We start from the raw sequence: 20,578 nt of genomic DNA on the forward strand, positions 1-20,578 counted from the left end.
TTGAGACTCACACCTACCCCAGGACACTGCTGGGATCCCCAGGACTCCCTGTCTGAGACTCCAAATCCCTGCAGAGTGTCTAGTACCTTCACATACCAAGGGGAAAGGCCTCTTATCATGTGGACCTTCTAATAAAACCAATTAAAGGTAGAGAGAAAGTTGCTATGAAAAGAGCAGAGAACTGTGTCTGGAAACATCTCAGATCTCAGTCAAGTGAGTTCAAGCGTGACCTTGACAACGTGTGCATTTGGAAGGTGGCGATAGAGAAAGGGCAGGGCAGGAAAGTGGTTCTGTGGGAGGGTTAGGCAGGAAGCTGGGAGGTTTGGGATAATGAAACGTTATGGGAGGCTTTCTGGAGCCTCAGGGGATGGTCAGTTCTCAGCACTCAACAAAAGAAAAATATACAAGTCGGTGGAGAGTGGGGTTTTCATGGAATGATGGAGCAGTGTCTCCTCCCAGGGCTGAGTGGCGACTGGGATATGGTCAGGGTACAGCTTTAGTCCTCCCCTGGGTTTGTCTGACCTTCTCCAGAGGCCCTTAGGGTGTCTGCCCATTGGTTTTCTACTCTTGCCTTCTCCATTCCTGGTATTTCCTTGATATTTCCATCTATCTCGAGCTCAGCTATGTATCAGTATTTAAACACGTTTTTTCTTTTACCTGGATTCTATGTTTTTAGTGAGAAGGTCTCCTTTATCTCAGGCTGCCAGATTCCTCAGATTCAGTTTTTAGCAATGTGCTCTTTTTACTGCAAAGCTGTATTTTTTAATACTGGTGCACTTTTTACTCCATACTTAACAGGTTGGTAATGTGGCTTGAGTCTGCAAAAGGTATGTATCTGTGTCTATCCCTATCCCTATAACTATATCTGTAATCAGTTATATTTTCAACTTGAACTGCTAAGTGTTAAAGAATCTCGAGGTGAAGTTACGATTCCTGTTGTAAGTAGAGTAGTGTGCTTATTGAGGCTTCAGGAAGATAAGAGCTTTACAATCACCTGTTGGACCATTTTTGCTTAGGCTGCCTTGTAATCGTTATCTCCTCAGAAAAGATGATTCTAAAGATTATGACTAAATTTCACAACATAATAAAGAATACTTTTGCATTCTTTATAAAATCTTATTTCCAAAGTTAGCAAATTACCTAGAAAATCAAGCTTTAATCAAGATTTATGTTCTGGAGACTTTGGAAGAAGGACTTTCTTTTAAACACAAATATTTAAAAGAAGAAAAGTGCATCCTTTTTTAAGATTCTTGAATATTTTCATCAAATAATGGTGTTTCTTTTTAAAAATTAAGCCTTCTTTAAAAGAATCTTCACTTTCATTTTGTAACTTAGAAATTTCAAATAAGCACAACAATAGAATCATACAACGAACCCCCACTTATCCATCAGCCAGTATCACATTTTTAACATATAGCCAATGTTATTTCATTTATGCTTTTTCCTGCCCCCTCCCCCCGATTTTTTTTTAAAGTAAATGCTGAATATCGTTGTATTTTACACACAAATGATTCAATATGCACAGCTCTAAAAGATGAGGTTGTTTGTTTGTTTTTTAATTAATTTAGTTTTGGCTGCGTTGGGTCTTCGTTGCTGTGCGTGGGCTTTCTTTTTAGTTGCGGTGAGCGGGGTCTACTCTTCATTGCCGTGCGTGGGCCTCTCATTGCGGTGGCCTCTCTTGTCTTGGAGCACCGGCTCTGGGTGCACAGGCTCTAGAGCGCAGGCTCAGTAGTTGTGGCGCATGGGCCCAGCTGCTCTGCAGCATGTGGGATCCTCCTGAACCAGGGCTCGAACCTGTGTCCCCTGCATTGGCAGGCGGATTCCTAACCACTGCGCCACCAGGGAAGCCCCTGTTTGTTTTTTTAAATGATCAAAGTGCTGTTAAGGAAAAAAAACAATTCTTGATGTCATCAGATATATAGTCTGTCTTCAGAGTTCTCTGAATATCTCTTCAATTCTTTTATAGTTGGATTGTTCAAATCAGGGTCCAAACAAGGTTGGTCCACACCCTGATTGCATTCGGCTGATTCTCTTTACCTTAGATAAATATCTCTTTGAACCTATGGGAACACCCCTCCCAGTTTTTTTTTTTTTTTTTTTTTTTTTCTTGCTGTTTTCTTGTTGAAGAAACTGGGTCAAGTGTCCTCTGGAATTTCCCACAGTTTGAGTTTGGCCGTATCTGCATGGTGATGTTAACATGCTCTTCCAGCCCTGTATTTCCTGTAACCTGGTAGTGAGGGCTTGATGAGGTCTGGTCCCCCGTTGTTGTTTCTTGTGCAAGAATCCTTTGTGGTGGAGGGGGTGTACTTCCCACGCATCTCACTGGGCAGCACGTGATGCCTGGTTTTATCTCTCATAATCTCATGTTAACAATGTGTATATGGTGAAAATGGAGTTTCTTATGATATTTTTATCAATCAGTATTTTTGATTGGTTCATTTGATATTTATATTGTCAGTAAATATTGTGTCAGCAAAACAAAATTTAAAAGACCCCTTTACATATTCTTCTGAACTTTGCTGATAGCATCCATAGCTGGTTCCTTTTATAACCTGAGCCTATATGAGATCTGATTTAATGTCTTAATTAAGATCATAAGTCATTGCATACCTATCACTTTAATTTTTTACACATCAAAATGATTTACATTTTATGTGAACTCTAAGGACTTTTGGAAGATAAGAAAAGGAAAAGCATGTGGTGTTTTTTTTTTTTTTCCTGTGAAAAAGTTTATCAGCAGGCAGTTTAAAAAGAGAGAGAGAAGAAAACAAAGAAGGCATGAGAGCTGTTCTTTGAAATCCTCCAGAGGTGCGGTAATAATAGAGCTAATATGCATTGGCTTCTTATCAATTGCCTTGGTAGTTTGAGCCTTGAGTGCCTTAGAAATTAGCTTTCTCCCCATGCCTCTTCACTGTTGCTGTAGTATTCTTGCCAAAGGCCTATCTGTTTGTGTTTAAGGAACTCGTGTAATTTCTCTCTTACATTCACTTAGAGAACTCGAATTTTGTTTTTGTCTTCCAACAACTCTGTAAAGTACCACCATTACTCTAGCGAGACTCTTGCTACTAATTTCATTATAACAGACCAGTAAATCAACAAAATAAGATTTAGAGCAGTGACTTCCAAACCTCAGCTGTGCATCAGAATCCCCTGGAGCTTTTTAAAAAGAATACAGTTCTCTGGCACCCACCTCAGATCTACATCGGTTCTCAGATGCCAGGGATACAGGAATCCTATGCATTTGTAAAAGACCCTAGCGTTGGAGATTCAAATTCCTCGAGTGATTTAGATATGGGCAGGGAGCTCATGTTTGGGAGTTGGAAAGACTCTAGACCGGTAGGTGGTCACTTGAACTTCACAGTGGTTTATTTAATAACTGGAAGAAACAGTAGGATTGATGATAAACTTTGGACATATTTGGTGTTTTCAATCCATGGCTTGAGTGAATGCATCAAAAATGGCAAAAGGACCTAGTACCTTGTAAAATGGGATACAAATCCCAAATGACGGTGACAATCCTGAGAGGAATGTTTGTTACAGACAAATGCTGACTAGCAAACATAGAACAGAAAACAGACTACGTCAACACAGAGGAGAAAGCAGTGACCGCATGTCATGAAGGACAGAGCCACGGTAAGGTCTTAACAGAACTCAGTGAGACAGTGCCTGTCGAGAAAGCCAGCACAAGCCTGGGGAACGGGAACCGGAGTGTGGTCCCAGAGGGACAAACAACGGTTTGCCTTTACTTCAGTAGTTTCCCCTGACACTCCTGTGCTGCCTTCTGCTCCTCCTGTTTGCAGAGTTCCTGGAACAGATGTTTGTCTTTTTGTGCCCTCTTTCTCACCCTCATTCACTCTTCTACCATGAAGCCAGCTCAGAAGTGCTGTCAACCACCTCTTAATTGTCAACTCCTAGTGTTTTCTACTTCCACCTTTACTAATGCATTTGACCTTGAAACTCTCTTTACCCTTAACTTCCAAGACCTCACTCCCATGGTTATCCCTTTTCCCGTCTGACCACTCCTGTGGGCGCCTCTTTCTCTGCTGACCCTCGTCCTCTTCATTTCTTGCTTGGCATGCTTCACCATGGACCTCTTTTCCCTTTGGTCAGAGTTGCCTCAGTATATATCTCCAGACATCACTTCTCCTCTGAAGTCCACACCTTATTTCCATTTGCTTCCCAGACACCTGTTCCCAGATATCTCATACGTCCTTCTGTCTAAAGCTTGGTTCATTGTCTTACCAATTCTCCCCACCCTCCCTGTTCCTTAGCAAGCCCCCATTCACCAAGTCAGCAAAGCTGGAAACACTGTCGTTGGAATTCACCCTGTCTGCGCATGTTGTTTGTTGACCACCAAACCTGTCTCTGCTTCTGTCTCTGAAGTGTCCCCTTGAATGTGTCCCTTTCTCATTAGTTCTATCACGACCGATAATCCTCACCTTCCCCCACTTGGCTTGCTGTAACTTCTGCCAATTTTAGCCACTCTGTGCCATTGTGGAAATGTAGACCCATGTGCTACATATTCTGATTTTTCAAGTGAAGCTGAAAATACATATTTTCATGTAAACTTGGCCAATCCTTAAAATGTTTGTAACTAATTTAAAAACTTTTATAACACCACGTGCACCTTCGTAGGCCACTAGTTTGTAATTTTTGATTTAAACATAAGATAAAAATATTATAAGAAAATGATAATGTAAGTGATTTTGTTGTCTTTTGGCGTGGGCAAAAGCTTTGTGTCAGAATTTCAAAACAATACGTGATTTACTAAATAAAAGTGGAAAATACTTTGGCAAAATAAAAAACACTATAAACAAAGTTAAAATATAAATGATAATATGGGAAGAAAGCATTTTCAGATAAAAGGTTAATGTAATTATTGTAAAATTATGCTTACAAATCAGTGAAAATATAAACTAAGAAAAGCTCTGCACCCTAATAGAAATGAACAAAGGACATGTAGAAATACAAATGTATCTGAAATAAAGTTTGTCCTTACTTGCAGTTAAAGAACTGGAAATTTAAAAGCGATGAGCCGTGAGCATTAACCTATTAGGCAGGTAAAGGCTGATTGCTCAATGTTGGTATGAATATGGGGAAATGGACATGATGTTATACTCTTGGTGGGAATGTGAATTAGAATTTTTTTTTCTGGAATGGAATGTGGCAATATCACATCAGTCAGAGGTTCAGCAGGATCCCGGCAAATTAGGAAAAGAGAAAATGGATTCATCATAAGAAAAATCAAAGTTCCAGGAGAACAGTGAAAAAGGCATTGGAGGCGGGAATTGAAGTGAAAAAGACTGACAGATTTCTAAGATGAGTGAAGGATGTATTCTCTGATTTAAGAAATCTCAGCAGATCCCAGCAGGATAAATTTTTCAAAAGATCTTAGATATATTGCAATAAATTCCCAAACGCCAAAGACTTAAAAGAGGTCTTAAAAGCTGCCAGAAGGAAAAGACAGATCATCTTTTTAAAATCAATCAATTGATTAACAGCAAAAATATAATCCAAGGTACTGGAATGATTTTTTTTTTTTTTTTGCGGTACGCGGGCCTCTCCCTGTTGTGGCCTCTCCCGTTGCGGCGCACAGGCTCCGGACGCTCAGGCTCAGCGGCCATGGCTCACAGGCCTAGCCACTCCGCAGCATGTGGGATCCTCCCGGACCGGGGCACGAACCCGCGTCCCCTGCATCGGCAGGTGGACTCTCAACCACTGTGCCACCAGGGAAGCCCCTGGAATGATTTTTTTCAGAGCTCTGAGAAAAAAATAATTGTCGACCTAGGATTCTGTATTCTGTGAAGTTGTTTTTCAAGACTGAAGGTGAAATAAAGGCATTTCAAACATAGAGACAACTGGAAAAGCTTGCTATTCACAAAATGTCATTATAAGGACTTCCAAAGGCTCTTCTTTAGGAAGCAGGGCATGATCCCAGGAAAGAGGCCAGAGGAGCAGTCAGATGTGAACAAAGAAAATGATAACTATGTGGGTGCAGTGAAGCAACAGAAGTGAATAATTTATAGGATTTATAAAAATCAAGATAAAGCTAAAATCCTGGAAAGCATTGGCAGGTACGTAGTGGAAGAGGGTCATGGGTGATTAGTAGGTCTTGACTTTTTGGAGGGGGGTAAAAAGGTAGACTAGCTTTAGACTTGTTAGGTTAAATATTCATTTGAAAGATTATAGTGTGACACAGCAAGAAGGAAGAAGGGAAATGTAAAGAAGGGAGGAAAAACAAATAAATCAATCCAAGATGGCAATGAAAGAGCTTTAAAAAGCAAACACAGAAAAAGTGAAGCAAATAAAAAAACAATAGCTATTAATCCATATCTATTGATAATTGTGGTCAAATATTTTAAAGACTAGATTGTTAAAGATTTTATTCATGTGCTATTTATAAGAGATATTCCCAAAACATAAGACTTCAAAAAAGTCAAAAGTAAGAGGAAGGAAAAGGGTATACTAGACAAATACCACTGAAAAGCAAGCTGGAGCAGGTATATTAGTATCAAATCAAAAATATTTAAGGCAGAGAACATTACTAAAGTTAAAGAAGACCACTGACTATTGAGTAAATGTTCAGTTTATGTTGAACATATAAAAATTATAAACCTCTGTGTACATAATACAGTTCCCCAAAATATCATGCAAAATGGACAGAACTGAAAAGAAATTGATAAATCCACCATCATAAAGAGAGATCTTAACCCACCATTCTCATTAATATATTGATCAAAAGGATGAAAAGATAAGAAGGATATGAAAGATTTGACCAAAACAAATAACAAGCTTGAACCAGTGGACATATTTTGTAGCCAGAGAATGCTCATATTTATCAAAACATACAGAGAACGTTTATGAAACTAGATCACATTAGATTGTTAAGCAAGCCTCAAAAAATTTCACAGAATATGATCATGCAAGATAAATCACATTCTGGGGACTTCCCTGCTGGCACAGTGACTTAAGAATCTGCCTGCCAATGCAGGGGACACGGGTTCGTGCCCTGGTCTGGGAAGATCCCACATGCCACAGAGCAGCTAAGCCTGTGCACCACAACTACTGAGCCTGTGCTCTAGAGCCTGCAAGCCACAACTACTGAGCCCGCATGCCACAACTACTGAAATCCGTGTGCCTAGAGCCTGTGCTCCACAACAAGAGAAGCCACCACAATGAGAAACCCGTGCACCGCAACGAAGAGTAGCCCCCGCTCACCACAACTAGAGATAGCCCACATGCAGCAACAAAGACTCAATGCAGCCAAAAATAAATAAATAAAAATTTTAGAAAAAGATAAATCACATTCTCTAATTTAGAAATTAGTAACAAAGAGATACTTTTGGAAATTAAAAAGTATATTTGTACATAATATGTGGGACAGAAAGGAAATCTGAATTGAAATGAGAAAATATTTAAAGCAAATGATAATTAAAAGACTACTTTCCAGAAGTTGTAGGGCACACCTACATAGAGCAATTTGTAGCTTATATTAGAAAAGGAGAAAGGCTGAAAATGAATGTTAAGCATCTAGCTTAAGAAGTTAGTTAAAGAACAAATTAATAAACTCAAGGAAATTAGAGGAGAGGAATAAAAGAATATAAAGAAATTATGCAGGAAATGTATAGGAGAAAGGATTTTTTAAATAGCTCAAATTAAGTATTTTTAAATAAATTTTCAAGAATAAAAGTGGTCAAAATCAAGGGTGAAAAAGGCGAAGAGAATTACTAGAAGTAGAAATACTAGTAATGAAAAAAAAGATGTAATTAGATGTCAGTGGAAATTAAAAGACTAATTAAAGACTATTAAGAACAACTTCATGCTAATAAATTTGAAAACTTAGATGAAAGGAAAAAAAAATCATAGAAAAAGATAAACTGCAAAGTTGAGCTAAGAATAAAGAGAAAACCTGAATAGATTCAATTAAACAGTTTAGACCACTACTTCAGAAAGTACCAGGTCCAGATATTTTACCAAGGAATTCCCTCAAAATTTAAGAAATAGGTAATTCTAGTTTTATATAATTGAATAAGAGTTAACATTTCCAGCTCATTTTATGAGGTTAGTATAATTTGACACTAAAACCAGATAAGGACAGTAAAAGAGAGGAAAATTACAAGTCAATTTCATTCAAACATAAAAGCAGAAATCCTAAACTAAATGTCAGTAAACCAAATTTGGCAATGTAGAAAAAAATCATGACATCATGCCAAGTTGGTTCGTCATTAGAAAGCCTGTTAGTCGTATTTACAACATTAATACGTTAGAGGAGAACAATGCATATGATGACTAGATGCAGAAAAAGCAGCTGTCATTCACGATAAAAACTCTTGGAAAGATTAGGATTGTGTCTATAAAAAGTCTACAGCAAATATTGTTCTCAGTGGTGAAACATTAAAAGCATTCCTTTTATAAATGAGAGCACCACAAAGATGCTTACTACAGTATTCAATAATTACTGGAGGTTCCAGCCCAAACAATAAGACAGGGAAGATAATACAGATGAAATATTGGAAATAAAGAACAACAGGGTCATTTTGGGGGTAAATGAATACATAGAAAAGTCTAGAGGATATATGCAGACTAATTATTAGAATTAATAAGAGAATTTCATAGGTTTTTCAGCTGCAGGTCCATACACAGAAATCAATTACAATAGCAGACAGTTGGAAAATGTAATTTTTGGGAGCTAACATGTACAATGGCAACATAAAAAAAATAGGAAGTACCTCATAAGAAGCCTAATAAAGTATGCAGTAAATTTATATAGAAAAATGTTAAAATTTATTGAAAGACATTTTAAATGCATAGGAAGTCTCATTATCATCAAGATGTTAGTTTTCTTCACCTTGATCTATAGATTCAAGGCCTTTCTAATCAGACTCCCAACAGGGTTTTTTTATGCAGCTTGACAAGCTAATAATACTAAAAGTTCTGTGACAGCATGGAGGGCCAAGAATAACTCCAAGTAATCCTGATGAAGACTAGAAACAGTGTTGGGGATCAGGAGAGGAATGTGCACTCCTGGATATTAAGATTTATTATAAATAAAACTCAGGTAATTAACACAGTGTGCATTGACTGATAAGTCAGTGGAGTAAAATAACTCAGACCAGGTCTATGTATGACAGAGCTGGCATTTCAGATCAGTGGGGACTTTCTATTGACTATTCTATTGGTTATTCACTGGGGTAGCAATGAAAGTGGATTCCTCACAGATACCGTACACAAAGTCAATGTACACAACACTGAGATTTTTTTAAAAATCAGATTATAAAGCAGCATTAAAAAATCATGTCTCCATCTTTGTAAAAAGAGAGAAGAATATATGTGTGATTATATATCTTGAGAAAAATCTTGAGGGTATCAAAGTCAAGGTGACAAAGTGACTGTCTCTGGGTGGTTGGATTGTTGATGATTTAACCTTCTCTTTCTGCCTCCTTTTTGTTTTTGTTTAGTTTTTATTTTAATACATTAAGTATACATTACCTTTAATTTGAAAAAAAAAATTTCAGTTTCAATTTTTTCCCCTATTTTTACTAGTTTAGTCTTCTTTTAGATTATTTTTTAGAAGTCTTTTTGGCAACTTCCAAACTGCCTCTTCCCTTTGCACACAAAAATAACATTTTCATTGTGAGTTTGGTTGGAATTGTCTGGTACATAATAGGCACTCAGTATGTTTGTTAAATAAATAAATACCGGGGCTTCCCTGGTGGCGCGGTGGTTGAGAATCTGCCTGCTAATGCAGGGGACACGGGTTCGAGCCCTGGTCTGGGAGGATCCCCCGTGCCACGGAGCAGCTAGGCCCGTGAGCCACAACTACTGAGCCTGCACGTCTGGAGCCTGTGCTCCACAACAATAGAGGCCGCAACAGAGAGACCCACACACCGCGATGAAGAGTGGCCCCCGCTTGCCACAACTAGAGAAAGCCCTCGCACAGAAACGAAGACCCAACACAGCAAAAATAAATTAATTAATTAATAAACTCCTACCCCCAACATCTAAATAAATAAATAAATAAATAGAGAGAGAGAGAGAGAGAGAGAGAGAGAGAGAGAGAGAGAGAGAAGGGAGGGAGGGAGGGAGGAAAGAGAGAGAGATAGAAAGGAAGGAAGAAAGGAAGAAAGAAAGAGAAAGAAAGAAAGAGAAAAGAAAGGAAGAAAGGAAGGAAGGAAAGGAAGGAAAGAAAAGAAAAGGGGAGAGGAGGGGAGAGGGAAGGGGAGGGGAGGGGAGGGAAGGAAAAACAATTCACATCTTTATACCGGTTAGCCCTTCCAACCAAGAACATGGTATGTTACTCAAATCTTTTCGAGTCCTTTTTTTTTTTTAATTAATATAAGCTTTGTGATTTTTTTGAAATACAGATCTCACACATTCATACAATTATCATTTTCTAAAATAGTATAATCTTTCCTTTTTTCCCCCACCTTGAGTCAAACGCTTAGCTGTATATCTTTATCATCAGGACTTAGAAGTGTCAGAAAGATGATTTAAACATAGATAAACACATCCTGTGTAGTGAGATTAAGGACCGGGGTTTATTTAGCTTAGAGTGAATGACTGTATTGCAACTGAATACCTATCTCCAAGCACGTGGTAATGGCCAGCTTTCCTTCAGCTCTGCCAAAGACAGGACACAAGAAAATGAACTTCAACTAAAATGTGAGCAATTCAGATTAGAGATTGCAAACTGGCAGTGCGAAGCCAAAGCGGCCCTCAGAAACATTATTTTGGACTGCATGGCATAGTTTAAAAATTTGAATTCATTGCTAATTTAAAATTTGGGACATCTCACATAAAAATTTAGATTTCCAGCTTTTCTGGGAAGGCTTAAAATCTGGTACCCTGCACCCGAGTTTCCAGCAGCAGCTGACGCTGGAGTTCAGTAGCAGCTGCCCCCTTTAAACCAGGTGTGTGCTTTCTCCAGTTCACCTCTGTCAGAACCTAGCCCTTTCCTGTTACCTGTCTTGCCCCTTAAGCATTTAAGTGTGCAATCTCAATTCAAGCGATAAAGGAAGAACTGAGTTGTACACGTACAGGCGTGGAATTTTTCATTCAGCCTTTCAGTATTGTTTTTTTTTTCAGTATTGTTTTTAAAATATGGTTTAAATGAAATTGAGTTATTTGTAGTGAGGTCGATGGACCTAGAGACTGTCATACAGAGTGAAGTAAGTCAGGAAGAGAAAAACAAACACCATATGCTAACACATATATATGGTATCTAAAAAAAAAAAAGGTTCTGATGAACCTAGGGGCAGGACAGGAATAAAGACACAGATGTAGAGAATGGACTTCAGGACACAGGGAGGGAGAAGGGTAAGCTGGGATGAAGTGAGAAAGTGTCATGGACATATATACACTATCAAATGTAAAATAGATAGCTAGTGGGAAGCAGCCGCATAGCACAGGGAGATCAGCTCTGTGCTTTGTGACCACCTAGAGGTGTATACGTATAGCTGATTCACTTTGTTTTACAGCAGAAACTAACACAACATTGTAAAGCAATTATACTCCGATAAAGATGTTAAATAAATAAATATGGTCCTAATAAGCAGAAAGTAGAGTAGGTGACTTCTCAAAGATCTTTCTTGTCCTGTGAGTCTGCGATCCTGTTGGAATAAATCCCATGGTTCAAGAACTCTTTTTCTCAATGTACATGGTCATCGAAGCTGCAGTGGGCCCTGTGCAAGACAAGGAGCCCACAGAGGTCATGCTTCATCTGGCATCCTCGTCTTGGGCACAGGAAGTTTGACAGCTATTGCAGAGGGACCTGCTTCAACAATCAGCAGTTCAAACAACTAGCTACCTCATTTAGAAGGTTTGTTAAAACTCTGTGTTGCCTTTATGCATAGTTATATAAATGTGAGTGAAGGATTTTATAGGTAACTTTGAGTTTTATAAGTACTCAGTATCACATCATTCCCATCATTACCGTGGGGACCATCGTTCTGAATATCATTTCATCTGTGCTTGAATGTTATCTAATCACGGTTTTCATATTTAACGTTAAGGGCATATTTTTATAAACAAAATAGTGGGAAAGAGGTATGCGAAAGAAATCTAAAGTGATAGTTTCTCAGTATGTTTTATTCTAATTTTTGTCTGCCCTGAGAAGCTTTCTCATTCAGTGTTAACAATCTGATAGATCCTGTAGATAATAAAATTAATAGCACATGTGGCCCGTGGTATTACATACAAAGTCAGTGAGGTTACAGGTAGAAATTTTGTTTTTTTCTAAGTAAATTTGGCCTCAAGTAATTATTTTGTTCACAGGTTTTTTTTTTTGTTTTTTTTTTTTTTTTAATGGAACTAACCAGTTTGCCCATTTGTTTTGGCATCAAATAGACATAGCTTTATTGTGACTCAGAGTCCAGTTCTGTCCTTATTTAAAGACATGAAATGTTATCTCAAGGGAACTTTTTTGGAGTCTCTAAATGTCTTGGGTAATAAGTGAAACTTTTAGCCCAGGATCAAATATTCCACTTACCCACCCAAATTGTTTCCCAGTTGTGGTCTTAGACTAGGATCCTGTGTGTGTCTTCTTAAACTTAGGACAGGACACTTGTTTTTTGGTTCCCACAGAACAGTTTCTTTCTACAACCCCACCGACATCAGCAATGGTGAAGGTCGCACTTAGGCCTACAAAATGTTTCAAAGGGCTCCATAAAGACTTTTCAAAGACGGTGTCTCATACTTAGTTTTTCCTTTATGTTTCAAGAGATGGCATCAAGCTTATGATTTCTCTACCCTTGACTGTCTGGTAAGGACTGGTATGACTTTCTGAATAAGCACAGTTTCAGAAGTCATGAGTTATAACTTCATTTCTCCTGAACTAAATAGCTTTAAAACATACATATTACCCATCTTTTAAATATATTATGTGTTCCTGGCCTAGTCTAGCACCAAGACATTGTCAATACTTGATAGGTATCAGACAGACCCTTCCTTCCTACTGTCTAATTAAATCTCACCCAAGTCTTCAGCTAGTGAATGAGCACTGACTCATTACCTCAGACTGGAAAGAGTCACAAGTCTGAACTGGTGCACAGTATGGAGCTCCTTCTAGTTCAGCCCATAGTCATCTGATTGCCACCAAGTCCCCTTTCTTAAAACAAATGTAGACCAGTATGAGACCACTATCACACCTGCTTAGGTAAGCTTACCTTTGCTGAAAATTGAAGTATCTATAAATTTAAGATTTGGTTTCTTCAAAATCAACTTTAGGACTGAATCTTCAAGTCGTGTGTGTTTCAGACTTCGAATTGTAATTATAGCTTTAGTTTGAACCTGCAATTTCCTGCAGCAGCTAAAGAAGCCATCAAAATTAATAAATGACTGGCATTCTAAAATAGCATGCAGGTTGAAAATTTATATTTAGGCAACTGAGATTTTTTCTTTAAAGTTCAAATCCTGAATGGGGGTCATTCTCCAGAAAAACTAACCTGATCTCTTTAAAAGGTCAGAGTTGTGGAAAAAAGGGAGAGATTATTTTATTATTCTAGGTGTAAGAGACATAACCAGATGCAATGCATGACCTTTGGTTGGATTCTAGTTCAGGAGGAAAGTCAGTGATATACATTTTGGGGGCATTTTGAGAATTTGAACATGGACTGTCTATTTGAGCAATAATGTCACGTCAGTTATGATCATAGTATTTTGTGATATAGGAGAATGTCATTGTCTGGGAGTCTGTGCTTGCATATTTAGGAGTAAAACGTCATGATGTCTACTCTGAAATGGTATAGGAAGTGGGTGTATGAAATATGATACAATATTAACCATTACTGAGTATAGACGGTGGGCTTTTGGGTGTTCATGGCACTGTTTTTCCTCTTTTCTGGGCGTTTGAAATTTTTCATGCTTGTGCGTGATGATACTAAGGAAGCAGTCACCTCTGGGAGAGAAGTGTTGTGGGACACAGTATGTCTTGCTGAGGCTGCCCTGTGGTTTGGGAGAAGGCTTTGCTGGGGGGGAGCCATGAAGTGGTGGGCAGAGCCCGCTGTGAAGGGTGCTTACCTGCCCGGCTCTCCAGGGGCTCATCAGGCTGACCCAAGGCAGTTTCCCAGGCTCCCCATGAATTGGTCTCCTAGTCGCCGTGGGAGAGGGCTTCCCACCATGATGCACTGGACCACAGCTTCCCCTTGGCAGTCTTGGGGAAGCTCAAGTCATGTTGGCCAGGAATCCCCTGGAAAACAAGAGAAGCTGGATAGTTTTACAGTAAAAACTCCATGTTAGATATTTGCTCTTAGTGTCTTGGGACTATGAAATGTAACAACCCAAATAAACGACCACTCCCTTCAAAAGTATTACTCACTGGAGCACAGTACTACTTAAAACTAATCTGTTGCCTTGCTAAACCAGGATGGAATTTGTTCAACTCATACTTGATTTTTGTTTGTTTGTTTTTCCCTTTCTATTCATGAAATCTCTGAATTTCTAATAAAGCCATTTGGAACAGTTTACTTTAGACAGAATGGGAAATGAAATAGTAGCCGAACTCTGTCCTTAAAACATGGACCACCCTTTCTTTCTCTCACAAATATTACTGACCCCTGCCTCCTTTTTTTCTTGGATACTTAATGTTCTTTGGTGAAGAACAGAAGGAAGTACATGTGGTAACAAGTCATCATCTGGGGCTTCATTGGGGGTAGCAAGGTTATCTGTAGAAAGGTATGGGAGACTTTTGGGGCTGCTTGGGGGCCATGGGAGACGATGGCCTCCTGCTGGCACTGGACGTCTCATGACATTAAGCAACGCAGAAATATAAATTATTTCTAGAAGTAGACATACCTGAAGACTCCTGGTGGAAAGGTGCTTCCACTACAAAGCAGTCCTCTCTCTAACCCCAGTCTCTTTCTGTGGCTACAGACAGTTTTTTCAAATTAAGGAGGCCCACAGTAGCTCAAAGAAAACAGGCATCCTTAAGTGTGATTTATAAGTGCCTCTGGATCTTGGAATACCATTGCCATGTAGTTTTCAGATGAATATCACTTTACGATTTCCATTTTGCTTCTTCCCCGGCTGGCCCTGACCCTGGTTCCGGGTATTTAAAGCTGGTACCCAAGAAGGGGAAGCAGAGGGCCTCCTGGATTCTTTGCCAAGCTGCTATTTAGCTTTCGAGAGTAGTGGAGCTTTACATTAACCCTGGATCATACAGAATCTCAGTAGCCTGCTCAAGTCTGTGAAGCCAGTTTCATTAAAGAGCAAAAATAATGTAGTCTTTATCACTGCCTATTATCTATGGATAAATGAAGTACAACTCCCTAAGCATTTCAGTTCAGTATATTTCAACAGCAGTGAGTTTCTTCATTTACATATCAAAATTAGTTTGCCAAATACTTCTTGTGTTTTCTCTCTCTTCAAGTTTCTCTTTAAACAATAAGGTTTCCTACAGCCAGTAGAATTTGAACTAAGCAGGTGCAAATCTCTTTTACATGGTAAACTTACCATTTCTCTTATAGGTGCCATTCGACAGGGTCTTCCACTAAAACCATAACAAGACACCAGCTGAGGAATGATTGCCTTTAACATAATCCTGTCCGGGAGGGTGGGGGACAGAAGAGGAAGGATTTCAATAAACTCATTTCTCCTAGTAATGTCAGTAGTAAAACAGTCAGAATTTGACTTATACTGCTTTATTTTTCTATAGGGGACGGTGTTCTACTGAGACAGCTGACCAAGCAGGATTTCGTTATTACTCAACTGGTATCTCCAGATACCAGGCTTCCTGAGCTCGAGCTCGAGCTTTCCTAGTCGACTTCAGATTTAGCGCCTTCCTACTAATAACACTTTATCGCTGGAGATTTTGTACAGGGAAAAGAGTTTTGAAAATTTGAGCATGCCATCTGACTCTTGATCACCTGGAACTATAAGCATTAAGTGTGATCCACCAGCAAAGGAAGAATGACTTCGATATTGCATTTTTGTTGTTGTGGTCAGTCCTTTGGAAGACTCACATGATAAATCATTACTTTGAAAATCACCTTTCTTTGTGTGTTTGTAAATCCCGAATTGTTAAGGACTCTTCTCTTACCATCCCTCTCCCCTAGCAGTAGGACAAATAAACAGATGTGATGTCACTTCCACTCTCTCGGTGACCTAAGGGCTGAAGTATTTGTTTTAAAGCACTCAGAATAATGCCAGTGGTGTGCATATTTTGTTTGACACTTTAAGCAGAAGAAAACCACATGACCAAAGTGCAATCTACTTCAAGTATGTTAGGAAAAAATATATTTCATCTCAGTAAATCTGGAGATTATCCCATCATAGATGTCACTGTTATTTCAAAATCCCCGTGACTGAAGCAGTTGTGCTGTCAGAGCCGTAGCTTGTGTAGACAGAACATCAAGTCTGTGGTCACTGATGTTCTGGATCTTTCTACGAGGGTGACAGAAGGATACTTGAATGTAAAACTGGAAACTTTAATTGTATTCTTTATGTACAAGTTATTTCAAAACAATCATAATGATAGTCTTTGGAGAATCCAGTGGGCCTGGAGACCACCTCTTTTAACTCCTGGACCTTCCAATTTCATGACTAAAATACTATCTTTAAGAGTTAGCAATTTTCTGAGGTTGTTTTAGAACCTGGGAACCCTCACCAATCTTTGGTGGGCCTTTCACTTCTGATTCTTCCACCAAGTACTGGACTGTGTTAACCGGACGTTTTTACTTGATTGTTTCAGGAGAGTCATCAAGAGAGTAGTTTATACATGGAGGGGGGCTGGAAGGAAGGAAGGAACTATGCTGGTACTTCCTGTGAGCCACCTGAAATTCCATTGCCACCCTGTAAGGTGAATGGTAATGTCTCCATCAACACAGATGGAATGCATTCCTTTGGACCAGGCTTCTTTCACTTAACATCATGTTTCTGAGATTCAGTTCTGATACTGCCTCTAGTTGTAGCTTATTCACTTATAGGGGCAGAGTAGGATTGCACTTGTGACTATTACCTCCTCCCTTTTTTTTTTTAATTTTTAATTTTTTATTTTTTATTCATTTATTTTTTTTTTTTGCGGTACGCGGGCCTCCCTCTGTTGTGGCCTCTCCCGTTGCGGAGCACAGGCTCCGGACGCGCAGGCTCACTGGCTATGGCTCACGGGCCCAGCCGCTCCGCGGAATGTGGGATCCTCCCAGACCGGGGCGCGAACCCGTTTCCCCTGCATCGGCAGGCGGACGCGCAACCACTGCGCCACCAGGGAAGCCCCTCTCCCTTTTTTTCTATTAAAAATTCTACTTTTGATGGGTATTTGCATTGGTTCCAGTTTGGGACTATTGTGAAAAGTGCTATTAATGTTCTGTGTGTTTATGCTTAAGTTCAGCTTTAGATGCTGAAAGAAGCTGTACCGTTTCATACTTCCACCAGCAGTGCATGAGAATTCCCATTTGCCCACGTTATTGCCAACACTTCGTGATCTTGGCCTTTTTCAGTTTGGCCATTCTGGTGGATTGGAGAGTTTTCTTTCTGCCTCTTCTCTTTTCTTGGGTTGGGGAAGAGGTTCATATCATATTTCTTTTCATCTCATCCTCTATAAAGGCTTTACTGTACTTGAATTAGAATAACTTATTTACAGGCGAAATACACCCATCTTCAAATAGGTATTAAACTCTTCTTTCTGTGAGCTGATAAGTAATGAGCATCAGAAGGTGGCCAGGATTGGTGCACCAGCTCAGCCTGAATTAATCCTCCAACCTGGAGGGACTGGTTGTTAGGCCTGTTTGGTCAGACCTCATTTATTCCAATTTACAGATAAAGTAACTGAGCTGCTTCAGGGACTGGAGGCTATTCCAGGCGCCATGGCCTGGCCTCCTGGAAGAGCTAAGTGTACACTGTTCACCCCTTCCTCTAAGGGAGGCCCTCTACGGATTCTCTTCATCTTTTGCTCACTAGGTAATTATTGAGTGCTTACTGGATGGCAGGCACTGGGCTGGGCCTGTGGGATTCAGTCACAAACAAGCTTATTATCTAATGCTGTCTTCTTTCACTTTACAGGTTTGTTTTTGTTTTTTAATTTTTATTGGGGTATACTTGATTTACAAAGTTGTGTTAGTTTCAGGTGTACAGCAAAGTGATTCAGTTACACATATACACATATCCATTCTTTTTCAGATTCTTTCCCCATATAGGTCATTAAAGAGTATTGAGTAGAGTTACCTGTGCTGTACAGCAGGTCCTTGTTGGTTATCTATTTTATGTATAGTAGTGTGTGTATGTTAATCCCAAGCTCCTACTTTATCCCTCCCCCTCCACATTTCCCCTTTGGTAACCATGGGTTTGTTTTAGAAATCTGTGAGTCTGTTTTTGTTTTGTAAATACATTCATTTGTATCATTTTTAAAATTAGGTTCCACATATGAGTGATATCATATGATATTCACTTTACAGGTTATGGCTTTCAAATCACAGCCTATTTCCTCAAGAGAGGGATACGTCTCCGCTGCCTCGGGGGCTCACAGAATGCAGGTGAGAAGCCAATTTCTTGGGTCATCAGGCATTCTGCACAATTAACATGTCCTTAGAGAAGGGGTGAAAACTAAGGAATGAAGATTCTTAGTTGCCTCATAGCCTTCATGAAACTTAGTATTTGCAAGCACTTGTGATTATTTGTGTTTCATTTTGCACTGTTTACTGCCTGCCTGAGCGCAGTGAGTGGTGCCACGCTCCACTTTCCTTTCCTGCTGCATATCAGCACTTTCCTTGAGCTTCCAGAGTGACTGGACAGGCAGTTAAACTGTGACTCACTTCACCATTGTCCGTGCACACCAAGGCCCAGGAGTACAGAGCAAGCACGTGCACAAGAAAATGCTTTCCTAGGTGTGTGATGAGGCCTGCTTTCCCCCTGCCCTGGCCCCTGTTTCCCCAAGTCAAGACGTCCACTGAGGAAATGATTTCAGACGTGTCCAGCCAACAACAACAGAGTCAGATGCTAACGACCGGAAAGAAAATCTAGCTCAGCTTCCTTGGATGATTTTAGTACATAAGATATGAAACAGGGACTTTAAAAAGTAACTGTGCAGAGGTTTGCTCTTGGAATCTGTAGTTACCTGCACTTTTTTTTTAATGCATCTTTATTGGAGTATAATTGCTTCACAATACTGTGTTAGTTTCTGTTGTACAACAAAGTGAATCAGCCACGTGCATACATATATCCCCATATTCCCTCGCTCTTGAGCCTCCCGCCCACCCTCCCTATCCCACCCCCCTAGATCATCGCAAAGCACCGAGCTGATCTCCCTGTGCTATGCTGCTGCTTCCCACTAGCTGACTATTTTACATTTGGTAGTGTATATATGTCGATGTTACTCTCACTTTGCCCCAGCTTCCCCCTCCGCCCGCCCCCCTCCATGTCCTCAAGTCCATTCTCTATGTCTGCGTCTTTATTCCTGCCCTGCCACTAGGTTCATCAGTGCCATTTTTTTTTTTTTAGATTCCATATATATGCGTTAGCATACGGTATTTGTTTTTCTCTTTCTGACTTAACTTCACTCCGTATGACAGACCTAGGTCCATCCACCTCACTACAAATAACTCAATTTCATTTCTTTTTAATGGTAATATTCCATTATATATATGTGCCACATCCTCTTTATCCATTCATCTGTCGATGGACATTGAGGTTGCTTCCATGTCCTGGCTATTGTAAATAGTGCTGCAATGAACACTGTGGTACATGTCTCTTTTTGAATTATGGTTTTCTCAGGGTATATGCCCAGTAGTGGGATTCCTGGGTCATATGATAGTTCTATTTTTAGTTTTTTAAGGAACCTCCATACTGTTCTCCATAGTGGTTGTATCAGTTTACATTTCCACCAACAGTGCAGGAGGGTTCCCTTTTCACCTCAAACTATACTACAAAGGTACAGTAATCAAGACAGTATGGTACTGGCACAAAAATAGAAATATAGATCAATGGTACAGTATAGAATGCCCAGAGATAAACCCACGCACCCACGCACCTATGGTCACCTAATTTACAACAAAGGAAGCAAGAATATACAATGGAGAAAAGACAGCCTCTTCAATAAGTGGTGCTGGGAAAACTGGACAGGTACATGTAAAAGAATGAAATTAGGACACTGCCTAACACCGTACACAAAAATAAACTCCAAGTGGATCAAAGACCTAAATGTAAGACCAGACACTATAAAACTCTTAGGGGAGAACATAGGAAAAACACTCTTTGACATAAACCACAGCAAGATCTTTTTTGACCCACCTCTTAGAGTAATGAAAATAAAAACAAAATAAACAAATGGCACCTAATGAAACTTAAAAGCTTTCACACAGCAAAGGAAACCATAAACAAGATGAAAAGACAGCCCTCAGAATGGGAGAAAATATTTGCAAACAAAACAACAGACAATGGATTAATCTCCAAAAATATGCAAACAGCTCATGGAGCTCAATATCAAAAAAACAAACAATCCAATTAAAAAATGGGCGGAAGACCTAAATAGACATTTCACCGAAGAAGACATACAGATGGCCAAGAGGCACATGAAAAGATGCTCAACATCACTAATTATTAGAGAAATGCAAATCAAAACTACAATAAGGTATCACCTCACACCAGTCAGAAT

At 39.5% G+C, this 20,578-nt stretch overlaps 1 protein-coding gene across 1 annotated transcript in view; it reads left to right on the forward strand.

The window, feature by feature from the left end:
• SLX4IP (SLX4 interacting protein) overlaps positions 1-20,578 on the forward strand; it is a 195,323-nt gene that overhangs the window by 141,952 nt on the left and 32,793 nt on the right. The window contains 1 exon segment of the mRNA XM_007101501.3: positions 18,384-18,461. Coding sequence (XP_007101563.1) covers positions 18,384-18,461 — 78 coding nt within the window.

Source organism: Physeter macrocephalus, chromosome 14 (assembly GCF_002837175.3).
Source record: "Physeter macrocephalus isolate SW-GA chromosome 14, ASM283717v5, whole genome shotgun sequence".
In the NCBI taxonomy this organism is placed as follows: domain Eukaryota; kingdom Metazoa; phylum Chordata; class Mammalia; order Artiodactyla; family Physeteridae; genus Physeter; species Physeter macrocephalus.